This window comes from Leucopleurus acutus (assembly GCF_964270905.1).
Source record: "Leucopleurus acutus genome assembly, chromosome: 3".
Lineage (NCBI taxonomy): Eukaryota > Metazoa > Chordata > Mammalia > Artiodactyla > Delphinidae > Leucopleurus > Leucopleurus acutus.
Genome location: NC_139145.1, coordinates 60,051,711 through 60,075,227, shown reverse-complemented (window position 1 = coordinate 60,075,227; position 23,517 = coordinate 60,051,711). Strand labels below are relative to the sequence as shown.

Genomic DNA, 23,517 nt, shown 5'->3' with positions numbered 1-23,517 from the left:
CTTTGCTCATGGGGTACTTGAAGAGTGTTCTACGTTCAAATTCACCAAATGGCTGCGGCGGTCTTTTCAATAGCTGTCTTTCTCCTCAATGACTCTGCATGAAATATCTGAAATCAAAAACCACTCAGAATGGTATCTGTCCCCACTTCGTGGCCCTAACTACGACCCCTCAGCAAATTATCAGATAATACCAGAGAGGATAGAAATTGGGTCTAGGCCAGGGATTCCTGCCACTCGCTTCTAACGCATACTCTTTTTAAGTTTTACACCCAGCAATATGGGGGGAGTCGAGAAAAATCCTTTGTGGGGAATGGGACTCGAACTTGTAAGCTACGCCTCTCCATTTCCCGCCATAAGCGGGCTACAGGATTAGAGAACAACGACCGCCGCTGAGGGCGCGAGCGACGTGCGCGCGCTGAGTAGGGGGAGGGGCAGAAAGGGACCGAGGTGGGTGGGGGCGAGCTCTCGCGAGAGTGGGTTTGTTCTTGGGCTGCAGCCGCTGCTGCCACCTCTTACAGCGCCGTTGCTGCGGGGGATTGTGGGAGCCTCAGCGTCCCGCTCGCTTGGAGAGAGGTGCCTCTCCTCTTCCCTCTCCCTCTCCTTAAGGTAGGCGAGAAGCGGGTAAGAATTGGGGTGGGGTGGCCGGGGGCTCTCTGCGTCCGCCGGGAGGAGGCAGCGACGGCGACAGGGGCCGCGGGGAGCCGGCGGCGCGCCTTTCTTGCTCGCTCCCGCTCGCCCGCTCTGCCTCCCTCCGCGCTGCGTATGTGAGCCGCCTGATCGGCGGCCGCCATGTTAGGAGCGCAGTGGCGGCGCAACCAGCCTTCTCGGGCGGCGGAGGTGAGCGGCCCCGGAGGGAGACACGCGGCCAGGCAAGGGCCCAGGGTGCGGCGGGAGAGTCGGGGGCGCAGAGGGCAGCCGGTCGGCCGAGCTTCCTGCGTCCTGGGCTTGCTGTGGGCGGGGGCGGGACGACGAGCCCGTTACACGCGGACTGCAGCGCTGAGGGGAAGGGAGGAGCGCTCGAGGCCTGAGGGACCGACTAATCATAGGGGGCCTGCCGTTTGGGGAGGATAGTTAAGATAGGGCCAGCCCCAGATATATATGTTTTTTTCCCTTTTGCGCCTGAAAATGTGTCCCAAAATGGAGGATTTCGTAGACTCTGAAAAGCCTGGCCGTTTGAGCGGCGTTTTTTTCCTGGTGTCGCGGCCTTCGCTGCTTTCCTCGCCCATCGTTTCATAGCGCCCCCTAAGACTCCCCTCCCCTGCCCACACACAGGCGCGCGCGATTTTAGCCGGACCTCAGAAACAATTCCCCCCACCCGCCATCGCGTAAAAATGGCCGAAAAATGAAACGTTAACGCTTGTTTATCATATTGCGTCGTGGATAAAGCCTTTTTCAGTGCGCTGCGAGGCAGGAGATTTGTTGTTTAGAGAGTCACCTCACATTCCTTTTCCTCTTTATTAAAATACTATCAGTCTAGGGTTCTCCAGAGAGGATGGCGTGGTGTGGGGACCTTCCGGTTTCCAAACAAAGGGTTTAGAGTACACCCTGGTGTAGTCGCGGCATCGTTGTTCTTTTCGTTGCCGGCGCTGTGCCATGTTGTGTGTTCTACGGGGACTTTCCCCATTTACGGCGGAGCAATATCTCCTAGGTGTTTATCCTGCTCTGTGGCCCCATTCTGTGGCATAGGCTTATTGGATCAGTTACAGTTTTCCAGCCAGATATTTCTAGAACAGTTATGGCGATTCTGAAATTCTAGTCTTTGAAACGCGCTGGAATAGTGTGCGAGTCGTTGATTTCCCACGTCGTAGTCATGAGATTTTGCATTGATGCTGCGTTCTGCGTGTTGAACAGAGCTTGGTTTAATATTTTTAGATAGTCGACAAAACAGTTTTCTCCCAGGTAAATTTAAACAGCTGTACTCAGCGGGCAAAAATTATATTTTAGGCAATTTTCATACATGTTCAAAATAAAATTTCCTTTTAAAAAGCTAAATGGTTCAGTCACCTACGGAGTCTCTCGACATAATTATTTCATGTTAGTATTGTTGTGGAAAACAAGAAGGGGAGGACAGATTTTTGTTGCAAAAAACGCTGTGTGACTTTTACACTGAACTGAACTTAAAATTAAACACGATTGAAGTACTACATGAAGGTTCTTCTGGTTTGTCATGTAAATAAGACTTGGAAAAGAGATCGTTAGCCAGAAGCTTTGTGTTGAAAGTGCCTTAAATTGGCATTTCTTCCTTTTCACGTTATATGTTGATAACGTTAGCGTATGCTTTACCCAGAAAGGAAGTTTTCACATTATCATCTTTACACATCTCTTCAGCTTTGTGTAAGTGGAGTTGCTTTTACGTAGCATTTTGAGCTAATTAATTCAGAAGGATTTAACCACCCTTGACCTTAAAACATTGTGTATGTTAAAGGAGTCTTTAAACAAACTAATTCTACTAATGCTTTTAGGGACGTGTAAACGCCAAATATTATTACAAGTCAATGATATTTAAACAAACTTTAACAACCGAAGAATGCAAAGAAAATGTCTTACATAATTTAAGAAATAACAGGTAGTTCAAATTCCTAATTTTATAGAAGAGAGAATTAAACCCCAAGGAAGTTGTTATGTAGTTAACCAATGGCAGTGATGCCAGTGTGTTCTAGAATGCTTGCATTTTGATTGGATACTTGATTTAGGCTCTGCATGTTTTAATAAATAGGCTTAAAAATGGAAGAACTATACTTACAGGAAGTTATCCTGTAAATAAGGGAATAATGTGTCAAAGATTGGTGTACATAAATGTTAATGTTGATTATTAAGCATATTAAAAATCCAGAAGATAAAACACTTGGAGATCTACTAATTGTAGTGTGGCCATCAAGTGGTAATCTATACAGCTATTTAGAAGTGTTTTAAGAGGAGAGTAGTGATGGGAAAATTATAGTGGAATATAGTACTCATTGGGAAGAAAGTGTAATAAAACTCCACTAATACCAAATTTGATGTTTTTTTTGTTGTTTCAAGGAACGTGTAAATAAGCATAAAAATAGAGGTATACCCAAAATTTTGGCTCTGGATGTTGGCATTGTGGGTCATTTGTATTTCCTTCTTTTTTTTTCTGAAATAATCCACAAGACGTTATACTTTTGTAATGAGGAAAAATGAATCATTTTTTGTAAATGCTAGAACTGCTGAAAAGACCAGAATCTCATGTTTTGTTTTTTTAGGATCTCATGTATTTTTGAGGGGAATTGAGATAGAAATGAGCCAGCTTCTTGAAATCAAGTGCAGAGTGTTCAAAAGTGACAGAAAGAAACGCTTGTGTAAGATACCCTTGTTATTATGTGTGTACAGAGAAATCTGAAGGCATTCTTATGTAAAATTAGGACTGATAATTAGATTATGATATGAACTGCAGCCATTAGCTGTTTTTAAATGATCAAAACTAGAGAATTGGGTAATGGTCTGTTAGGTGGTGTTCTTAGCAGATCTTCTAATTAAAAGTCTGTGCTTTGTTTTTATATATCTCTCTTAGTTAGAATCGTATTAAAATTGTACCACACTGTGACAACAGGTTCTAAGTATACTTGACTGACTTAAGGTTTGGGATGGACAATACTAAATTCATTGTGGGTAAGGTGGAAGGGTTGTAGACAGTGTAGTTTTGAAATTTTTTATATATGTGGTTATTCCAGGGTTAATTAACACTATCCAGGAAATTGCTTTAATTTAAAATTCCTAGGTATGTAGTGGGTCTTCTCATTGGACCATTAGGATCAAGGGTCGTGACATGCTTGTTAAAAGGTTTATAGGTAGAAAAGCTGTTTAGTGGATAAAGGTAGAGTAGAGAGAAGCCAGTGGATTGAGAGGACTTTGGATAGGTAGCCTTTAAAGTACTTTAGCTTTTGACTTATCGCAGATGATATTGACTGTAAGCTTAAATATAAACTGTAATACAGTAGAAGTTATATGATAAATGCTGTGTTATTTTTCCTCACCTGAATATAATTTATTACTGTGGCAGGTCTGAATAGATGCAGTACCTTTGTGTTGCAGCCTCCATGTGATTTTCCAGTTGTAGGTCAAGCCCTAATGTCTGTATAAAAAAGGCTCAGGAATTGCTGAAATTAAAATTTACATGAAGTAGCAATGAAAGCTTACGTACAATTCTTTTTAATTAAAATTTTTAACTTAAAATTTTTAATTATTAAAGATTTTAAAACTATTCCAAAGATTAAGGCTAATTGATATAAAATACTTGGGTTTTTTCTGGAAACTTTTTTAAATAGCAAATCTCTGCCTGCCTTTTGTAGAGTACCAATAGCCTGTGGTTGTTGGTACCTGTCAGAACACGTTAGTAGGAAAACAGAGGGTTCCCGTGGTGGGGGGGGTGGGATGATAGGTCTTCCCAGCTCTTGCTGTTGGATATTCGGCTGGATAAGAAGAACGGAGAGGGGGGAAATGCCTATAGTTGTCACAGTTAGCAGTAAATGCAAATATGGAAAGTAATCTGTTGATACTAGAGTCTCAGTAGGATCTTTGATTTGTAGTATCATAGATTGTTAATGAAATAGACAACTTCCTGATCTTTAAAGGTGATGTGTGTGGTGGGTTCTTTTTTTTTTCTCTGTGGGAATTTCTAGGATGTTAAACGTCTCCCTTTGGTATAGTCACTGAAAAAAGAGCTTATACCATATGTGAAAGTTTAAAGTCAAGTGTTTGAACACCTGAATCACACAGTAGATGGGAAAGGAACAGTAATAGCAAAGAAGTACAAATGTTTGTACTTAAAATATTCTTGGGACTTCCCTGGCGGTCCAGTGGTTAAGACTTCGCCTTCCAATGCAGGAGGTGTGGCTTCAATCCCTGGTGGGGGAGCTAAGATCCCACGTGCCCCCCCAGAGGCCAAAAAACCAAAACATAAGACAGAAGCAGTATTGTAACAAATTCAATAAAGACTTTAAAAATGGTTCACATCAAAAAGTAAAAAAAAAATTTTCTAGCTGTGAAAAGATGTGGAACAACAGAACAATTTTAATGCTTAGCTATGTTTCCTTGTGTGGGCTATGATATTCTGGGAAAGCAGAATGGACGAGGGAACTTTACACTTAAGCATCAGGAAACCTAGAAATATTCATAACAGCGTTCTTGTTAATGACAGGAAATTGGAAACAGTCTAAATGTGCATCATCTGCAAAACAGATAAGTGTATGTGCCCTAATGGTGTCTATATTGCAGTGAAAATGTAGATGTAATCCATGTGTAAATCAGTTTTAAAAAGTAAGCAATACATACATTTTAAGCCAATTTGTATAAAATTCAGAAATGCTAAATTAACACTGTTTAAAAAGATATATGTCTATTAAGTGGTAAGACTTAAAAACAAGAGACTGCAGAAGGGGAGGAGGAATCACTGGAAATTGGTAGGTAGAAGGTATCTAAGGTTTCGTTAACGTTTCTAAACTTTGGTGTTTATACACACAGGTTTGTATAATGTATGATATACAGGGGGTGGTGCTGGGCCTTAAGAGAATTACTAGTATTAAATGGAGAACGGAGAGACACATTCCAGCTAATAATTGTATTTGAGTGTGGACTTCATGTGGTAAGTAGTAGGGAGTTGTGTGTGTGTGTTTATTTATTTATTGGCTGCGTTGGGTCTTCGTTGCTGTGTGCGGGCTTTCGGGGGCTACTCTTTGTTGCAGTGCGTGGGCTTCTCTCGCGCAGGCTCAGTAGTTGTCGCCTGCGGGCTTAGTTAGTCCGCGGCGCGAGTAGTATATTTTTGAAGAGAGTAAAATAATGAGTGATATTTTAGGAGGCTTATATTGAAACCTGTGAACATGGATCCAATACACGGATGCCATCAGGAAGGCAAGAGGACAGAGTATCTCCGGTAAGGTTATGGCAGAGGAGATAGAGAGTTATGGACTGCATTTCTGAAGGATGAGAAGGTAATTTAAAGGTAGATTGGAAATAGAGAATGAAGAAGGAAGAGGTTTAATTTGTTTACTTTCACTAGAATCCACTTCTCTTCTTCAGTCTTATTTGTCTAGGTTACTGCCAGTCTTTAAATCTGGTCTTTTAAAGCAGACTTCTGGTTCAGAAACAAAGTTCAGATTTTAAATCTGACTTTAAATAGAAAGAGATGAGACATGATAGTATAGTTGATATATGAAATAGTGCAGTGAAAGTGAAAGGTGTTTATGTCTCTGGGCCAGTCCTTTTACTTCTCATTTCTCATTGGTTGTGAGGATCAGATTGCATAAAGTAAATGATCACTATGGTGCTTACCATGTACCAAGTCTTATTAAATGGGTGTTATTTTTATTCCCATTTTACATACGAGGGAACAAACACAGAGATGTTAAGTAATTTGCCCAAGGTCACATAGCTACTTTGTAGTAGAACTGGGAATCAAATCCAGGCATTTGGGCTCTAAAAATCTCAGTTTATATCAAATCAGAGAGTTGTACAAATGTTTGTGGAAAGCAGGAGCAGTAGATCATAAAGTTGTGAGTGGAGGGGGAAAATTTTAAGAGTGCAGAATGGTGCCTTGAGAAAAACCACAAATTTTGCTTTTAAGTAGAGAGGAGAGTTAGCCAAGTTAGTGTTCTTAGGTCAAATCAAGAGTCAAAATTGCCAGTTAAATGGAATAATTTTCTTTCCTGTAGTATGAATTTAATCAGTTTTCTCTATTGCTTAATCTGAAAATATTTAATGTCTAGTTGATAAAGTCACTAGGAAAAACATTTAAACCTAGGAAGAAGAAAAATGTTCCAAGTCTGAATAAAAGGAACCCTTTCTGTGGATTACCGTGAAGATTTCTATTTTAGCAGATGAAGGTACTGTGTTAGCCTAAGGATCAAGAAGTTGAATCCAGGTCTGTGATTGGATTAACACCAACAGTCTTAAAGCATTTAAAAATAATACTTGTTTTTCAGCCTTCCTGGGCACGATGCTTTATATGGTTTTATCTTTATTGTGTGATGAGGCACATACTGCTTTATACAAAACTGAAATTAATAGAGCTGGATAAGCAACAAGGATATACGGTATAGCACAAGGAATAATAGCTGTTACCTTGTAATAACTTATAGTGGAGTATAATATGCAAAAATACTGAATCACTATGCTGTACACCTGAAACTAATATAGTATTGTAAATCAACTATACTTCAATTAAAAAAAGAATCTGGGACAGTATTTCCTAGGGGGTTTACTATTTAAATTAATCAGTTTGTTTTTTTAAAAAAACCTTGTAAGTCACTTAAAGGCATGCCATACTGAAAGATTATGGCACTGAAGAACACAGACTAAAATAAGTTTTTAAAGTGGCTCAAGCTCAATATATAAAATTGAATAGTTCCTCAGATAACAATCTTTTTAAAAAATCAAACCCTTAAATGAAACACAAGTTATAAACATATATTGGGAAAACATATAGTGACATAAGCTAATGTGAAAATGAAAATTTACTTAACACTCTAAAATGGAAACTATGTTGATAAGTTATTTATAAAGCCATTATAAATTTAATAAATGAGAAACTTTAAGGAGTAATTAACCTAACCCTGTATTTTAATTGGAAATGAGTCAGTTGCTTGCTTTAAAAGTTCTGATCAGAGTAGTCAATGCTTTAAATTACTAATAGTGAACTGTCCCTGCCATCTGTTGGTGAAATGGTTAGGACATTTTTACTGTATTGGTATTGTTGGTTGCTACGTGTATTTGGCATATTTTCGCATGAATAAGTTAAATCGCAAGGGTGTTTGACCTTGATAGAACGTGGAAAATCTGAAAATTTCTTAACACCCTTTTGTGTTTTTAATTCAGATGGGGAAAATACTGTAAGAAACTATTGTTTTTTGGCTGTTGTGTCTTAAATTTTTATGTGAGATTAAAGGGTTATTATAAGTGGATATTTCTTTCCTGAACATCTCTACAAGCCTTTATGATTATACCATCTTAAAATTAGTTGTTTTTGGGCTTCCCTGGTGGCGCAGTGGTTGCGAGTTCGCCTGCCGATGCAGGGCCCGTGAGCCATGGCCGCTGAGCCTGCGCGTCCGGAGCCTGTGCTCCGCAACGGGAGAGGCCACAACAGTGAGAGGCCCGCGTACCGCAAAAAAAAAAAAAAAAAATGTTTTTAAGAAGTGATTATTTCACACAATTGAAAACATAAAGATCTATATGATGGTATTAGATACCTTTAAAACGTAGCATTTTTAAATTTAGAAGCTGAAGATTTTTTCTATAATGTCTTCTAAAGAACTAAAGTCTGCTTATGGTCATTTCACTTCCTGCTAACCCTTTGAAAGAATGAATATGTAATAAGACTAATAGGTAATCTTTATTTTACATAGGAAATCGAAATATGAAACAACTTTGTTTTCTCCATGAACTTTCTGGATGTGTTAAGCTTTCATTTGTTTTCTGAAATATTTTAGTTTTCCATTTCTTTTAATTGTTGAAGAAAATAAATCCAATAAAGAGTATCAGATAGTATTAATGGAATGTGGAGGTTGAATATTATTAACTGAAGCTTATTTCTTAACCATACATACAGATACTTGTTCATCTGTTGAAGGTGAAGCTAACATCTTTAGTAGCACTTATATCATGAACTAGGTTTAAGTTCCAGGTTAATAATTTAGAATTGTGTATTAAAATGAGCTTTAAATCTGTTCATTGAGAATTTGAATATCAGATTGTAGTTAAATGGCATTTGTAAAGCAAGCCTAATTAGTCGTTCTTTTTCTGATGTTTCCTGGTTGGGGGTGGGGTGGAGGTACTTTCTCTTTTGGAAGTGAAAGATTCTGCATTAATGGGCATTTAGAATTTATTGTATAAAGAATTTAAATGGGTAAATTGGATTTTGATATTACATTCTAGGTTAGTTATCTCAAAGGAATTATTTTCAAGCTTTATTAATCTCTATGAAAAGGCAACTTTATAATGATGGGGGAAAAATACAGTAAAAGAAGCTAATCTTTTTTAAAAATCTTGGTAACTTAGTAAACCTCTCAGTATTGTGCTAACTTTCATAGGCAGTAGGTCTTGCTTAAAGGAGCCTTTTAAAGTGACTTGTTCGTCTTATGTTCACCATTGACCGAAGATCTAAAGGAACTTTTTGTAAATGTTCTTGCACCAGTGCTGTCTTGTCTGATTTCTCTTAATTTCTTTGTTCTAATAAAAGATTTTTAAGAACTTTGTTTCAATCAAAAGTCTGACTTAAGTTCTTTTTCAGTAATGCTACTCTCATGTCTTTGTGTGGGACTGCATTTTAAGTTGAAGCTGAGCATTTTAAGTTGAAACTCTGAGTCACAAAACTATTGTTATTCTTAAGAATTACAAGTTGTCATGGGATTTACATAGTTTGTCTTGCCCTTTTTCTTAGTTTTTCTGACATCCATTTTCTGTTTGTCTTAAGGTTATCACCTTTTACCTTTACTTCTCTTAACCTTTCCTTTTTGCAGATCCACCATTTTCATATATGCTACAAAGAAAAATAATTCTGTAATGCAACAATCATTTATTTCCCTTAAAATATGATCAATTAAAATATTTACATACGATCATAATGCCGCAGTATAATTTCCCTAAGGGAAAGAATAGTTCTTTCAAAAGACTGGCTTTTCAATAATAGAAAGCTTTGGCTCTCAAATGAAGGGCAAAGCTGCAATTAATAGTAACCTCTATACATTGAATTTTTGATTTTGGAAAACCCTCTTAATGGTATTGATTTTTTTTTTTAAACAAAGTATACATGAAAACTTAGAGGGTCCTACCAATGTTTACACAGTATTTCAACCGGCATTCTGTATGGCATTTAAAAGTCATATCAAAGAAACCTTCATCCAATGATGTACACTTAGTCTTGTCTTTATTAATCTTAAGGCCTAAGTAGTTTACATAATGGATCTCATCTAGAACTAGTTTCTTTAGTGTCTTCTCAAATTCGTCTTCCTTGGTGTGCAAAAACATCTTCTGTACTTCCAGTCACCTCTGATAGCATTTCTGTGTCTTTTTAACTTTGTTACATCTTTTTGTAAAATCTAAAGTCTTGCCTGCAACTTTTTTTTATACTTCTTCTACCACTGTTTTCATCCAGTGTTTCCTTACTTTAATCTGTCATTGGTGGAATTGGTCCCATAATAGACTTGTAACTATTGAATATTGCCTGGTTTTTACATTAATAAAGTTTAATATTTTAAACTAACAGTACTTAGGGGTATGGGTGATGAAATGTATAAAAGTTAACTGAGCAATGCCTCCTAGTAGAATTATGTAGCAAACAATTTAAGACTTATCAACCTCTGTGTGTAATTGTGATTATAAAATTGTTTCATCTAGGACATTTATTGTGTATATCATTTAACTGGTACTTTATGAGCTCACACAAATGCCTTCCAAATTCTTATGTAACAATTTCTGAGGTAAAATAACAATATAAGAAAGAAAATGAAAATAATTTCATTATTTTCACGTCTTGGAGGAAACACATCTTGGAGGATCGCATTCAGAATTTAAATTTTCAAGGTGATTGGGCTATTCTTGTGAAAGAATCTATGTTTACAGAAATCTGTGTAAGCAAGATCTCATTTTCATTTTCACCTGTTTTGAGCTCTAGGGGTGCTGTGGCCCTGAGCATTAAGTGAATGTCGATGGCTACTACCTTGGGGAGTTTCACTTCTTTAAATCACCTATACTTCCTGTACCTGGGTTTTTTCTTGGGAGGTCTCCTATTTCTGTACTGAGCATATTTAGTTCTCCTTACCTTTTAAGGTTAGAGATGAAATAAGCAACTGCCTGATACAGGATGGACAGTAAGAAGGCAGTTAATTGTTTGGCTTAAATTTGTGCAGAAATCCTTAAACTGTAGGAAGTCACTTATTTTTCTTCACATCTGTCTTTACCTCAGTTTGATTTTGCTGCATAAAGGTCTCAACTGTTGTGTTTGATCTTAGATCTTATACTAGGTACTTGACACCTAAGCTTCGTTTACTTGTGATTTTACTTGGTTCTTTCTGATAGTGTTAATAGGTCTCATTTTCTAAAACAGAATACAACTGATTCATCTTTGACTTGCTGACCTTGATTTTTTGTTTTTAGTCTTCTGGAACTTAAGCATCATACTATAGGGTGTATTTTTATTCTTCTAAAAGAAGAGACCCATCTATATTTTTATTGAAATTTTGATGTATTCAGACATCTAACCCTTCAATTGAAATGTTTTTAAATTCAGTATGAAATTCCCTTTAATAGTTAAACTTTAGCATGAAAGACTACTTTTTAAATATCTATATGCAGGCTCTGCATACATCTGAAATCTGTTTAAGTTATGTAATTCCTTGTAAGTTTGAGATCTTAAATGTTTTTTTTTAATCAACATGATGCATAAGTTTTTTTTCTAAAAAAACGGCATCTACTTAAAGGGATTTATGACTAAAATTGCTTATTTTTCTACAGAGTTGTCTGCTGGTTCTCAGCTTGAAGAAGATTCTACAGTCCTTATTGATCCTTTTTCTTGGCGTTACCATTTTTTGAAGCAAAGTTAACCTAGTTTTCTAGTTTGAGCTTTCTTTTTGGCCATCTTCTAAAATTTTTTTTTTTAATCTATAAACTAGACAAGAGATAGTTCTACAATGTCCAAGTCATTCCAGCAGTCATCTCTCGGTAGGGACTCGCAGGGTCATGGGCGTGACCTGTCTGCAGCAGGAATAGGCCTTCTTGCTGCTGCTACCCAGTCTTTAAGTATGCCAGCATCTCTTGGAAGGATGAACCAGGGTACTGCACGCCTTGCTAGTTTAATGAATCTTGGAATGAGTTCTTCATTGAATCAACAAGGAGCTCATAGTGCACTGTCTTCTGCTAGTACTTCTTCCCATAATTTGCAGTCTATATTTAACATTGGAAGTAGAGGTCCGCTCCCTTTGTCTTCTCAACACCGTGGAGATGCAGACCAGGCCAGTAACATTTTGGCCAGCTTTGGTCTGTCTGCTAGAGACTTAGATGAACTGAGTCGTTATCCAGAGGACAAGATTACTCCTGAGAACTTGCCCCAAATCCTTCTACAGCTTAAAAGGAGGAGAACTGAAGAAGGCCCTACATTGAGTTATGGTAGAGATGGCAGATCTGCTACACGGGAGCCACCATACAGAGTACCTAGGGACGATTGGGAAGAAAAAAGGCACTTTAGAAGAGATAGTTTTGATGATCGTGGTCCTAGTCTCAACCCAGTGCTTGATTATGACCATGGAAGTCGTTCTCAAGAATCTGGTTATTATGACAGAATGGATTATGAAGATGACAGATTAAGAGATGGAGAAAGGTGTAGGGATGATTCTTTTTTTGGTGAGACCTCGCATAACTATCATAAATTTGACAGTGAGTATGAGAGAATGGGACGTGGTCCTGGCCCCTTACAAGAGAGATCTCTCTTTGAGAAAAAGAGGGGCGCTCCTCCAAGTAGCAATATTGAAGACTTCCATGGACTCTTACCGAAGGGTTATCCCCATCTGTGCTCTATATGTGATTTGCCAGTTCATTCTAATAAGGTGAGTTAATGCAACAGATACTTCTAATTTCTTTTACGTTGTAGTGCCTATTCTGTATTTACCTATATCTTTTACTCTAATTCTGTAGTCTGGTGACATTGAGTTGATCAAGAATTTTTATACTTTTGAGAACACTTACTTTATTTCGAAGGTAATTGTTTTTGAGCATTTTAAACCAGGGCTTTACATTAATACAATCTGCCTAGATTACTTCTGGCCACAAAGCTGTCATCCACTGGGATTATCTTGTTGGTTTTTGGCATCAATATGTTCTTCTTAATCGTATATTTAAGCAGGTTTTTTGTCTGCTTTGTTGAATTGTTTTAAGTATATATATATTTTTTTGTTTTTGTTTTTTTTGCAGTCAATGTGCTCTGCCATTCAGGATGCTAGATAATCAGCTCTCCATCTGTCTTAATTACTGATTCGTATGTAGTAAAGATGTATTCTTGAACAATTCTCTTTTTTTCCTTATCTGTGGCTACAGGGAAAGAGTTAATGTAGAGCCCTGGTGTTTGTTTCAGTATATTTCATATTTTAGATTAGTTCATTCTTCCTTTTTTAATTTCCCTTTAACACAAACTCTCATGCTATAACTGAAATTTTTTCATCATTTTTTTTCTCCTTTTCCACAACTTTCTTAAACATACTTCAAAACTCACTTTTTATTATCCCATATTGCATCTATCCCTTTAGAGACTTGGGAAAATCAACTACTGCAGTACCCTGCTCTGTGTTCCTCATAAGCATGTTCTTTTTCTGACTTAGGCTTAGACTTCTGGTATAGTCATTTGAGGAAAAAAAAAAATCTAATTCTCCTTTGCTTTAATTATCACATCTGGCAAAATGGGAACTTTTTCAAAATGTCCTTTTAAATATATTGTCTTTTCTCTTTCAACGTTTTCAATGCTAATCATTCGCACTGGTTTTTTTCCCCCCAAAATACAGTGCAGTTGACTTAAGGTCAACATTATAGCACTCCACTAGCTTGATCTGTAATCTGACCATCCATTTTTCCTGATGTGCTGTACTTAACTGGAACATGTTGCTGCCATGAAACTGATTTGATGGTTACTGTTACAGGGTTTTTTCTTCACATTAACATTTGGAAGGGTCATTTTCTTTTCATATCTATCCCTTTTAAATGCATTTTTAAGTGAGTGTTGATTTTTGAGCAAACTATATCATATAGGTCATTAGAGATTTTGTTTTTAATCTTTTTAAAAGTATTACCAATCAATCCCTTTTCTGTGTTTGGATCTCAATATTTTTGTCTCAGATGAGTAAGAGAAGAGACTTCTTACATTATTTGAATTTACAGAGTACTTTGAAAAATATCTTTAAGAATAATTCCTAGCTAAATATATGTATGTATTCCTTATAATACAAAAATCTTTTGAATTAATGCATCAATAATTTAAATATACAAGGAATATTTTAATCTTTAATCCATGTCAAAATAAATTAACTTCAAATGCTAAATTTACGTTCATAGATTAATTTTCATTTAAGACAGAACCACAAACTCATAAAAGTTAGGGAATTATATTTAGTTGGTGTTTTCCTTTTTCAGATTTGTTGGATACACTAAAGTATATCATGGAATTTAGTTTTTGTTCAGTACCAAACTTCAAGTTTTAGGTCTGGTATGAATTGATTTAACGAAAAGGTCCATTAAACTTTGGTGACTCAAAATATTTTGTTACCTCTTGCCTGTTCGCAGAAATGGCAATACGAGAAATATTCTCAGATAGGCTCTCTAAACTCTAAGGAAGATAGCTAGTTACAGTGTCTCAAAGTGATTGTAAGGGACTTAAAATCTTTGCTACTGGAGTCATCATAAATCAAAAGCTGTTGTTGGAAGTCTCCTTTTCCTGACTTTGAGCAGTAATTTAATTTTGCTGCTTACACATGGGAAAACAATTCAGTAAATAAACACAAAAGAAAACCAAGAAGGACTTTAATCAGAAAAAAAGTTTCTATTTTTATGTATGATTATACTTTTCTCTCCAAATGTTGTTACCTTCTAGTTCCTTAACAGTTATATTAATAAATAATGATAGTAAATGGACCTAAATTGACAAAAGAATATATTTGAAACTTTGAATTCAAGAGTAAGACACCTTACCTAGTGCAAGAGGTACTTTTAACCTGTAAAAATGCATGTACCCTAGCTAGTTTGGGTATTTTATCACAAATTTAGAAACAGTTAAGAATTACTTTAGAGGCCCTTTGATTGTTTGGTTTACAAAATTTATGGTATTTGTAAATTGTACCAATTTTAAGAAGTTTTAGCACCTGGATTCTCTTAATGTATTTTAGTTTCCTTAACATAGCTAATGTTTTCTGGATATCTTCATTATGGAAAAAATACTCACTTTTAGTAGGGATCTTTTTAATTTATAGCTGATGTAGAATCAATGAGTTTAGAGAAAGTAGATAATGAAAAAATTTTTAACATTTAATCCTGCTCTCTGGTATTGCTGCATAACTTGGAAAATCTGTTCTTTGCACGTAGTAGTAACGTTAAATAGCCTACATGATCAAAACTTCTTCTTACTATGAAATAAGAAACTTTTAGGTGAGAAACATCTAATTTGTCATCATTATTTTTGATATTTTAAGTAACTTTCAGTGATGGTGTTGCTTTTATTTCTTTCTAGGTCATTGTAGAACATCAAGTTGCTTTTCTACACAGCCTCAAACTTGCCTCAAAATTCCTTTCACTTAAAGAAAACTGGCCACTACAGCCTTTTCACTGTCTTGTCACTTGAGTTCATATTTTCCTTTCAGTATTCTAGAAGCCCTTAAGTTATTCTTTATTCTGCCATTCCACATGTGCTTCTCCAAATTATCTTTTCTTTATATAATTTAGGTATCTCAGTGACATCAAGGTGAATGTAGTTTTTCCTGCAGAACTTCTGAATTCAAAAAGTGAATCCTTCCTCTTTATTAATCTGATGTGAGAGTTACCTCCATGTAGAATCCAAGGGTATAGGTTTTTTTAAAAACCTTTTGGCTCTTAATCCTCACCTTAGACCAAACAGTAAAAGATCAGGTATGGTAGTGCAGATTAGTAATGGGTGGGTTTGGGAGATATATAACTGATTCTTTGATCTTGGCTTTCCTTCTAGTACTTTGTAAGACCAGCCATACTTTCACAAGTTTGAACCTTTAAAGATCATGGGGGATTGGATATAAATAACTTCTGGTCAACTAGATATCCTTTCCATCTCCTATTAATTAGAAGCATGCCTAATAGGGTAACTTTTGCTCCTCTCCCAACACACTACTTCTCAAGGATATTTTAAATCTGAATATTTTTCGTTAAAATTCTAAGTTAGCGTATTTGCTTAATCCCGCTTCTGAATTTTGTGAACTTCACCTATGGCGCCTCTTGGTTACAGCCATTTTTAAAGTGGCCTCCAACAAGTCGGTGGTCTGTTGCTTTGCAAGTAGAAATGTTTTATATCCCAAATATCTGGTTGTAGAGCCAGCTGGAGAGATCTCTTCCAGTTCCTTACTTATTAGCCATTATTTTAAAAAGACAATCCAGCTTTGAGAGATAGTTCCCCAAGTTCTTAGAAGTACCATTCTGTTTGAATGTGTTCCATTTTACCTCTTTCACAGTTTTAGTTAATTTTAGTAGGGCATAGAAATGTGTGTAAACTCTCAAAATGTAAGTTAGTTTTTAAAAATTAGATCCCATTTATAAAAACTTTTTGAAAAGTTTCAGAATGGTGTCTCTTGTAATTTGGTTCCTTATTTTAGTTCAGCTCTAAGTGAGACTCCCTTTTTAAAACATTGCCTGACCATGTTTTATATTCCAAATATAATGTATTAGGTAGTGTGGGTGTTGGAAAAGTTGCCTTATTTTGTGGGGATTTGTGAAACAATAATACTTGTAAAGCGGGAAGTGTAAAACAAGATAGCTTTCTTTATAAGCAATGTAATAATAGTTGCTTTTCTTTCTTTTTAAAATTTTTTTATTATTAGCACTTTCTATGTGCCTGGCAATGTTCTGATAAACAGGTTACCTTTATTAATTCATTACTTTTCACAAAATCCTAGGAGAATATTGAATCACAGTGAATTTAAATAACTTATACGAAGGATTCACATCTAGTAAGTGGCACCTTGGGAATTAAATGTAGGCAGTCTGGCAGCAAAGCCTACTTTTCCTAACTCTTTCTTATATTGCCTAAAATGTTAATCATTTACATGTGAATTTTTAACTAAAGAAAGGAAAGTTTATTTGCATAAATTAGGAAAAAATTAATCCCTTCAAATTTAAAATAATCACACAGGAGCAAATACTGAAGAAATAAAATGTTTTCCTCCCTAAAATTTAGAAATGGACACTCCTAAAATTTGCTTCTCTGATTTTGGGAAATATAATGGAAGCTTAGTTTTTTGATAAATGGGAGCATTTTCTAGAAAAGTCACTCCTGTTGAATCAACTTAGCTTTTTATGGCTGTAGTACACTTGCAACATACCTCAAAGGCTGGATGAAATTAAAGATACTATTTTTAACTAATTATTCACATTTATAGTATATATTTTCTAAAGTGATATAAGCATGGATATTTTTATCATATTTAGAGTTCTATAAAAGCAATTCTAATGATATGTAAATAAAATTCAGTTTCGTCCACAGCAGAAATTAATATGCCTGATCTCAAGGTCAGTTACTACTCTTGATCTTTATTAACTCTATATCTTTTCCCTGTCAGGTCTGTTAGTATATTAACCAAGTTATCCAGTTTTTCCAAGAATGTGCATGGCGTATTTGAGGGCAGGATCAAGCTACAAGGATTCAGAGAAATGGTTTTAAATTAATTCAGTGTGATTAGTGAATGGGCAGGTGTTTGTTCTGCTTACGATACTATGTATAGATTAACATCCTAGATTTTGAATGGTTCAAATGAAAATACCTTAGTTTTATTTTTGTTAATTCTGCTAATTTACTTTGCTACAGGAGTGGAGTCAACATATCAATGGAGCAAGTCACAGTCGTCGATGCCAGCTTCTTCTTGAAATGTAGGAGTTTGAAATACCTTTAAAGCATCCTTATCGTGAATCAGAAACACCCATTGATTGCTTTGGGGAGTTCACCGTTTACTTGTAATATCCACATTGTTATTATTGCATAGTTGATACTGTCCAGGCAATGCCAATTACAAACAAAATGTTTAGATCTGGAATTGTATATGGGATGTTAGATGCAGTGGTAGTGGTACTTTGTTATTTAATATTATTTCTAGGGTTAATAAACGTTGGTTCTTTTATACAAATTGAAAGAATTAATAGACTTAAAGATAGCCTTTGATACATAGAACAGGTTCATAAGAGCATTTGCAGTAACAGTAATACGTGCTCTAAGAATATAGATGATGTGGAAAGGGGGGAAATTACTAGAAGTTACAAGTTAGTTTTCAAGCAAAACCCTTCAGGATGTATTTTTTGCTTTTGAGATACTTTTGATTCTGAGTTTAAGCTGCTAGAATGAAATTGAATTCCTAAAGAATCTCCCTGCCTAAATAGCACATGATACCCATTGTTCACTGAAGTGGCCATTTTCACGTATGCTATGCTCTGTTGGGGCTGTCCTTTCTGTCTAGTGCCACAACTCAGCTCTGCTCTTGGTATTTAATATTGGAGAAAGAAAATCTGTGGTCAGTCTTTGTTTCCCTATATAATCCACATTTCCAGTCCCTCATGCAGCACTTTTCCTCTTTGTGAATTAACAAATATAGGGAATTCCCTAGCGGCCCAGTGGTTAGGACTACACACAATTTCACTGCCAAGGGCCCAGTCTCTGGTTGGGGATACAAGCCATGTGGCATGGCCAAAAAAAACCAAATACAGGAGTATTTTAATTGCAACATACATTACCTACATTTTCAGGCAATACAGAACAAGTTTATTCTCCTTCATTTGGATTAATTTGAAACTCTGAAATTTTCCTTTGGAAATATCTACATGTCATGTTTTTAAACTGTAATATTTCTAACACTTAGACTCTGTATAACTTTACTAATGAATAATCTCTATTTTAAAGGCCAAACGAGGCTACTTTGTGAATAGGACAGTTTTATTTTAAAGTTAATTTTCTGGTCTTTTTAAAGCTACCCAGAATGGAATCCTGACAATGATACAGGACACACAATGTAAGTTAAATTTTTTAAGCTATTGTTTGTAAAGGAGATCAATGTAAGGAATTCAGGTTAAACTTTTCAACATTTCATAAACAATATTTTCTTAATTTCTTTATTGAATATGAGAGTTTGGTAAAAGTCACTGTGGGTGAAAGAATTTCTAGAAACTATCTCATGTAGTAATTTTTATTTTATTGTTATAGATTTTTCCCTAGTTACTTCATACATAAATGCCCCCAAAGATTGGAATCATAGGCATACAAGTGTTTTAGCAGTAAATCTTAGTTATTTCTGATGGACTTTATCATGCTTTGTATTTTATGTTTTCACATTATACTAGGGGTGATCCATTCATGTTGCAGCAATCTACAAACCCAGCACCAGGAATTCTGGGACCTCCGCCTCCCTCATTTCATCTTGGGGGACCAGCAGTTGGACCAAGAGGAAATCTGGGTGATTATAAAATTCATGTTACCTTTCCCTAAGAGCATTTATCATAAAAATTAAATGCAGTGATGTTAGGCAAAAGAAGTGTCATAGAACTGTAACTCAGAAATAACATTGCATGAGAAGACATGTGGTACTCATATGATATTTGTAATATCCTTCATTTGTGTTTGAAAAATGTCTGTTTTTCAATTAAAATAGCCTGGTAGCGCAAGTATATTTATTACAAGACTGAAAAATATACTTTTTCCCTATAAAGGTGCTGGAAATGGAAACCTGCAAGGACCAAGACACATGCAAAAGGGCAGAGTGGTCAGTAATAAAGCTCTTGCTTTTACTGTTTTAGCTGTTCGGGGGAATGTGATTTGACTTGAATCCTTGCTAATTGAATTTGTGTCATAGTCTTTATTAGGAAGATTGCTTTAGTTTGAAAATCATCAGGCTTTTTATATATGACTTTGATAAGAGTTAAAACTTTGTTCACCTATGTCCATAGTCTAGAGATCTCACCTTGATTCAAAGTTAAGAACTTTGCTATCTAATTATGTACAAGGTAGTCAATTTAAATATCAGTGCAGATACTGTTTTCTGGAACTTTGAGATTTGCCCCAGTGACATATTTTAAATATTTAGTTTTTTCCGGTTGGCTGTAGATTATAAAAGTTTTAATATAATACATAACCTGTTTCGTATTGCTTCTAAAGAGACTTGTTTACTAACTTGATTTTTTCCTAATGGATAGGAAACTAGCCGAGTTGTTCACATCATGGATTTCCAGCGAGGGAAAAACTTGAGATATCAACTATTACAGCTGGTGGAACCATTTGGAGTTATTTCAAATCATCTGATTCTAAATAAAATTAATGAGGTATGAGTTAAGTGTAGTATTTATTGATCACTAAAATATTTCCTAAGGGGATTACATAATTTTGTGTTAGAGCTTAAATCATCAATATGGAATGTAATATAGAGCAAAGGGCCAATAGTTGAACTAATCAGTAATAAATTCTAGTACTAATGGATTATTAGTAACTTTATAAATTGTGATTCTTAAGCAGTAACATTGTCATTATTACACTGCTGCTACTATAAGGGCTATATAAGAATAATTATTTGGAAAACCATTTCAAACTTTACCCAAATGGCACCAAATTATTTCAGATTCAGTAGGCATAATAAATGATAGTTTTAGTATCATGATGGTAATAAAATCTGAGGTGATCGTTATAAATAGCAAATTAGCAATGCTGGGTTTCTTGTTCTGCTTTTAGATTCTTGAAAATGCTTTCTATTTAATGACTAAATATTTTTGGAAAGAACTTGGGCAGTGTGGAATTTGGTTGGTTTGGGGAAATAATTTTTTTTGCCATTTTAGGCATTTATTGAAATGGCAACCACAGAAGATGCTCAGGCTGCAGTGGATTATTATACAACCACACCAGCATTAGTATTTGGCAAGCCAGTGAGAGTTCATTTATCCCAGAAGTATAAAAGAATAAAGGTAATATCTGTTTTTCCAGATTTGTATTACCAACCATTTGCTACATCATTTTAATATTTACTAACTTACAGATATTTTAAATTGTTGCTAATATCTAGGATAATCCTATTAACTGATAATTATGGCATACCTACCAACGTTTGACTCCCCCTCCCTCCCTTTTTTTTTCCCATTTATTAAATTAAAGAAACCTGAAGGGAAGCCAGACCAGAAGTTTGATCAGAAACAAGAGCTTGGACGTGTGATACATCTCAGCAATTTACCTCATTCTGGCTATTCTGACAGTGCTGTCCTCAAGCTTGCTGAGCCTTATGGGAAAATTAAGAATTATATACTGATGAGGATGAAAAGTCAGGTAATATACATGTTGAAGTTTTGAAAAAGATTATTTCTCACAGTGCTTTAAGTTTTTTGTTTCGTTTTGTTTTTTTAATATCCTCACTTGTAGTGAAGAAAGGGTGGGGAGGTAATTTGGCATCCAAGGTGGAGTGGTTCTTTAGCTTATTATAGATAAATTTTCTAGCCAAGTGGTAGTTGTTTAAAAGTCATAGTAGGCGAATTCTATCAAACATTTAGAGAAGAGCTAACACCGATCCTTCTTAAACTCTTCAAAAAATTGCAGAGGGAGGAACACTTCCAAATTCACTATCACCCTGATACCAAAACCAGACAAAGATACCACAAAAGAAGAAAATTACAGACCAATATCACTGATGAAAACAGATAGAAAAATCCTGAAAAAAATACTAGCGAACAGAATCCAACAACATATTAAAAGAATCATACACCGTGATCAAACGGCATTTGTCCCAGGGATACAAGGATTCTTCAGTATATGCAAATCAATCGATGTGATACACTATATTAACAAATTAAGGAATAAAAACCATATGATCATCTCAATAGATGCAGAAAAAGCTTTTGACAAAATTCAACACCCATTTATGGTAAAAACTCTCCAGAAAAATGGGCATAGAGGGAACCTTCTTCAACATAGTAAAGGCCATATATGACAAACCCACAGCAAACATCATACTCAGTGGTGAAAAACTGAAAGCATTTCCACTAAGATCAGGAACAAGACAAGGATGTCCACTCTTGCCACTCAGCATAGTTTTGGAAGTCCTAGCCACAGCAATCAGAGAAGGAAAAGAAATAAAAGAAAATTGGAAAAGAAGAAGTAAAACTGTCACTGTTTGCAGATGATGTGACATAATTTTCTACTCTACATGAAAAATCCTAAAGATGCCACCAGAAAACTACTAGAACTAATCAATGAATTTGGTAAGGTTGCAGGATACAAAATTAATGCACAGAAATCTCTGGCATTCCTATACACTAATAACGAAAGATCAAAAAGAGACATTAAGGAAACAATCCCATTTAACATTGCAAGAAAAAGAAAAAAATACCTAGGAATAAACCTACGTAAGGAGGCGAAAGACTTGTACTCAGAAAACTATAAAACACTGATGAAAGAAATCAAAGATGACGTAAACAGATGGAGAAATACACCATGTTCTTGGATTGGAAGAATCAATATTGTAAAAATGACTGTACTACCCAAAGCAATCTACAGATTCAGTGCAATCCCTGTCAAAGTGCCAATGGCATTCTTCACAGAATTAGAACAAAAAATGTTGCAATTCGTAAGGAAGCACGGAAGACCCCAAATAGCCAAAGCAATCTTGAGAAAGAAAAACAGAGCTGGAGGAATCAGGCTCCCTGACTTCAAATTATACTACAAAGCTACAGTAATCAAGACAGTATGGTACTGGCACAGAAACAGAAATATAGATCAATGGAACAGGATAGAAAGCCCAGAGATAAACCCACACACACATAGTCACCTTATCTTTGATAAAGGAGGCAAGAATATACAGTGGAGAAAAGACAGCATCTTCAATAAGTGGTGGTGGGGAAACTGGACAGCTTCACGTAAAAGAATGAAATTAGAACGCTCCGTAACACCATACACAAAAATAAACTCAAAATGGATTAAAGACCTAAATGTAAGACCAGACACTAAAACTCTAAGAGGAAAACATACGCAGAACACTATGACATAAATCACAGCAAGATCTATTTTGACCCACCTCCTAGAGAAATGGAAGTAAAAACAAAAATAAACAAATGGGACCTAAGTAAACTTAAAAGCTTTTGCACAGCAAAGGAAACCATAAACAAGACGAAAAGACACCCCTCAGAATGGGAGAAAGTATTTGCAGATGAAACAATGGACAAAGGATTAATCTCCAAAATATACAAACAGCTCATGGAGCTTAATATCAAAAAAACCAATTCAATAAAAAATGGGCGGAAGACCTAAATAGACATTTCACCAGAGAAGACATACAGATGGCCAAGAGGTACATGAAAAGCTGCTCAACATCACTAATTATTAGAGAAATGCGAATCAAAACTACAATGAGGTATCACCTCACGCTGGTCAGAATGGCCATTATCAAAAAATCTAGGGCTTCCCTGGTGGCGCAGTGGTTGAGAGTCCGCCTGCCGATGCAGAGGAAACAGGTTCGTGCCCTGGTCCAGGAAGATCCCACATGCCGCAGAGCGGCTAGGCCCGTGAGCCATGGCTGCTGAGCCTGCACGTTCAGAGCCTGTGCTCCACAACGGGAGAGGCCACAACAGTGAGAGGCCCGTGGAAAGGGTGTGAAAAGGGAACTCACCTGCACTGTTGGTGGGAATGTAAATTGATACAACCACTTTGGAGAACAATATGAAGGTTCCTTAAAAAACTAAAATTAGAACTATCATATGACCCAGCAGTCCCACTACTGGCCATATACCCTAAGAAAACCATAATTCAAAGAGAGTCATGTACCACAGTGTTCACTGCAG

At 36.0% G+C, this 23,517-nt stretch overlaps 1 protein-coding gene across 4 annotated transcripts in view; it reads left to right on the top strand.

Moving 5' to 3' along the window:
* The window catches only part of MATR3 (matrin 3), a 48,242-nt gene that overhangs the window by 17,740 nt on the left and 6,985 nt on the right, over positions 1–23,517 (top strand). For 2 of the 4 annotated variants that reach the window (XM_082837276.1, XM_082837274.1), the window contains exons 1-9: positions 529–606; positions 11,464–12,551; positions 17,531–17,592; positions 18,681–18,722; positions 19,051–19,163; positions 19,417–19,469; positions 19,900–20,025; positions 20,533–20,658; positions 20,846–21,013. In XM_082837276.1, coding sequence (XP_082693402.1) covers positions 11,640–12,551; positions 17,531–17,592; positions 18,681–18,722; positions 19,051–19,163; positions 19,417–19,469; positions 19,900–20,025; positions 20,533–20,658; positions 20,846–21,013 — 1,602 coding nt within the window. In that variant the 5' untranslated portion in view covers positions 529–606; positions 11,464–11,639. Of the gene's footprint in view, positions 1–528; positions 607–11,463; positions 12,552–17,530; positions 17,593–18,680; positions 18,723–19,050; positions 19,164–19,416; positions 19,470–19,899; positions 20,026–20,532; positions 20,659–20,845; positions 21,014–23,517 lie in introns of those variants that run through there. The other 2 variants (XM_082837275.1, XM_082837277.1) reach the window with 2 other exon arrangements.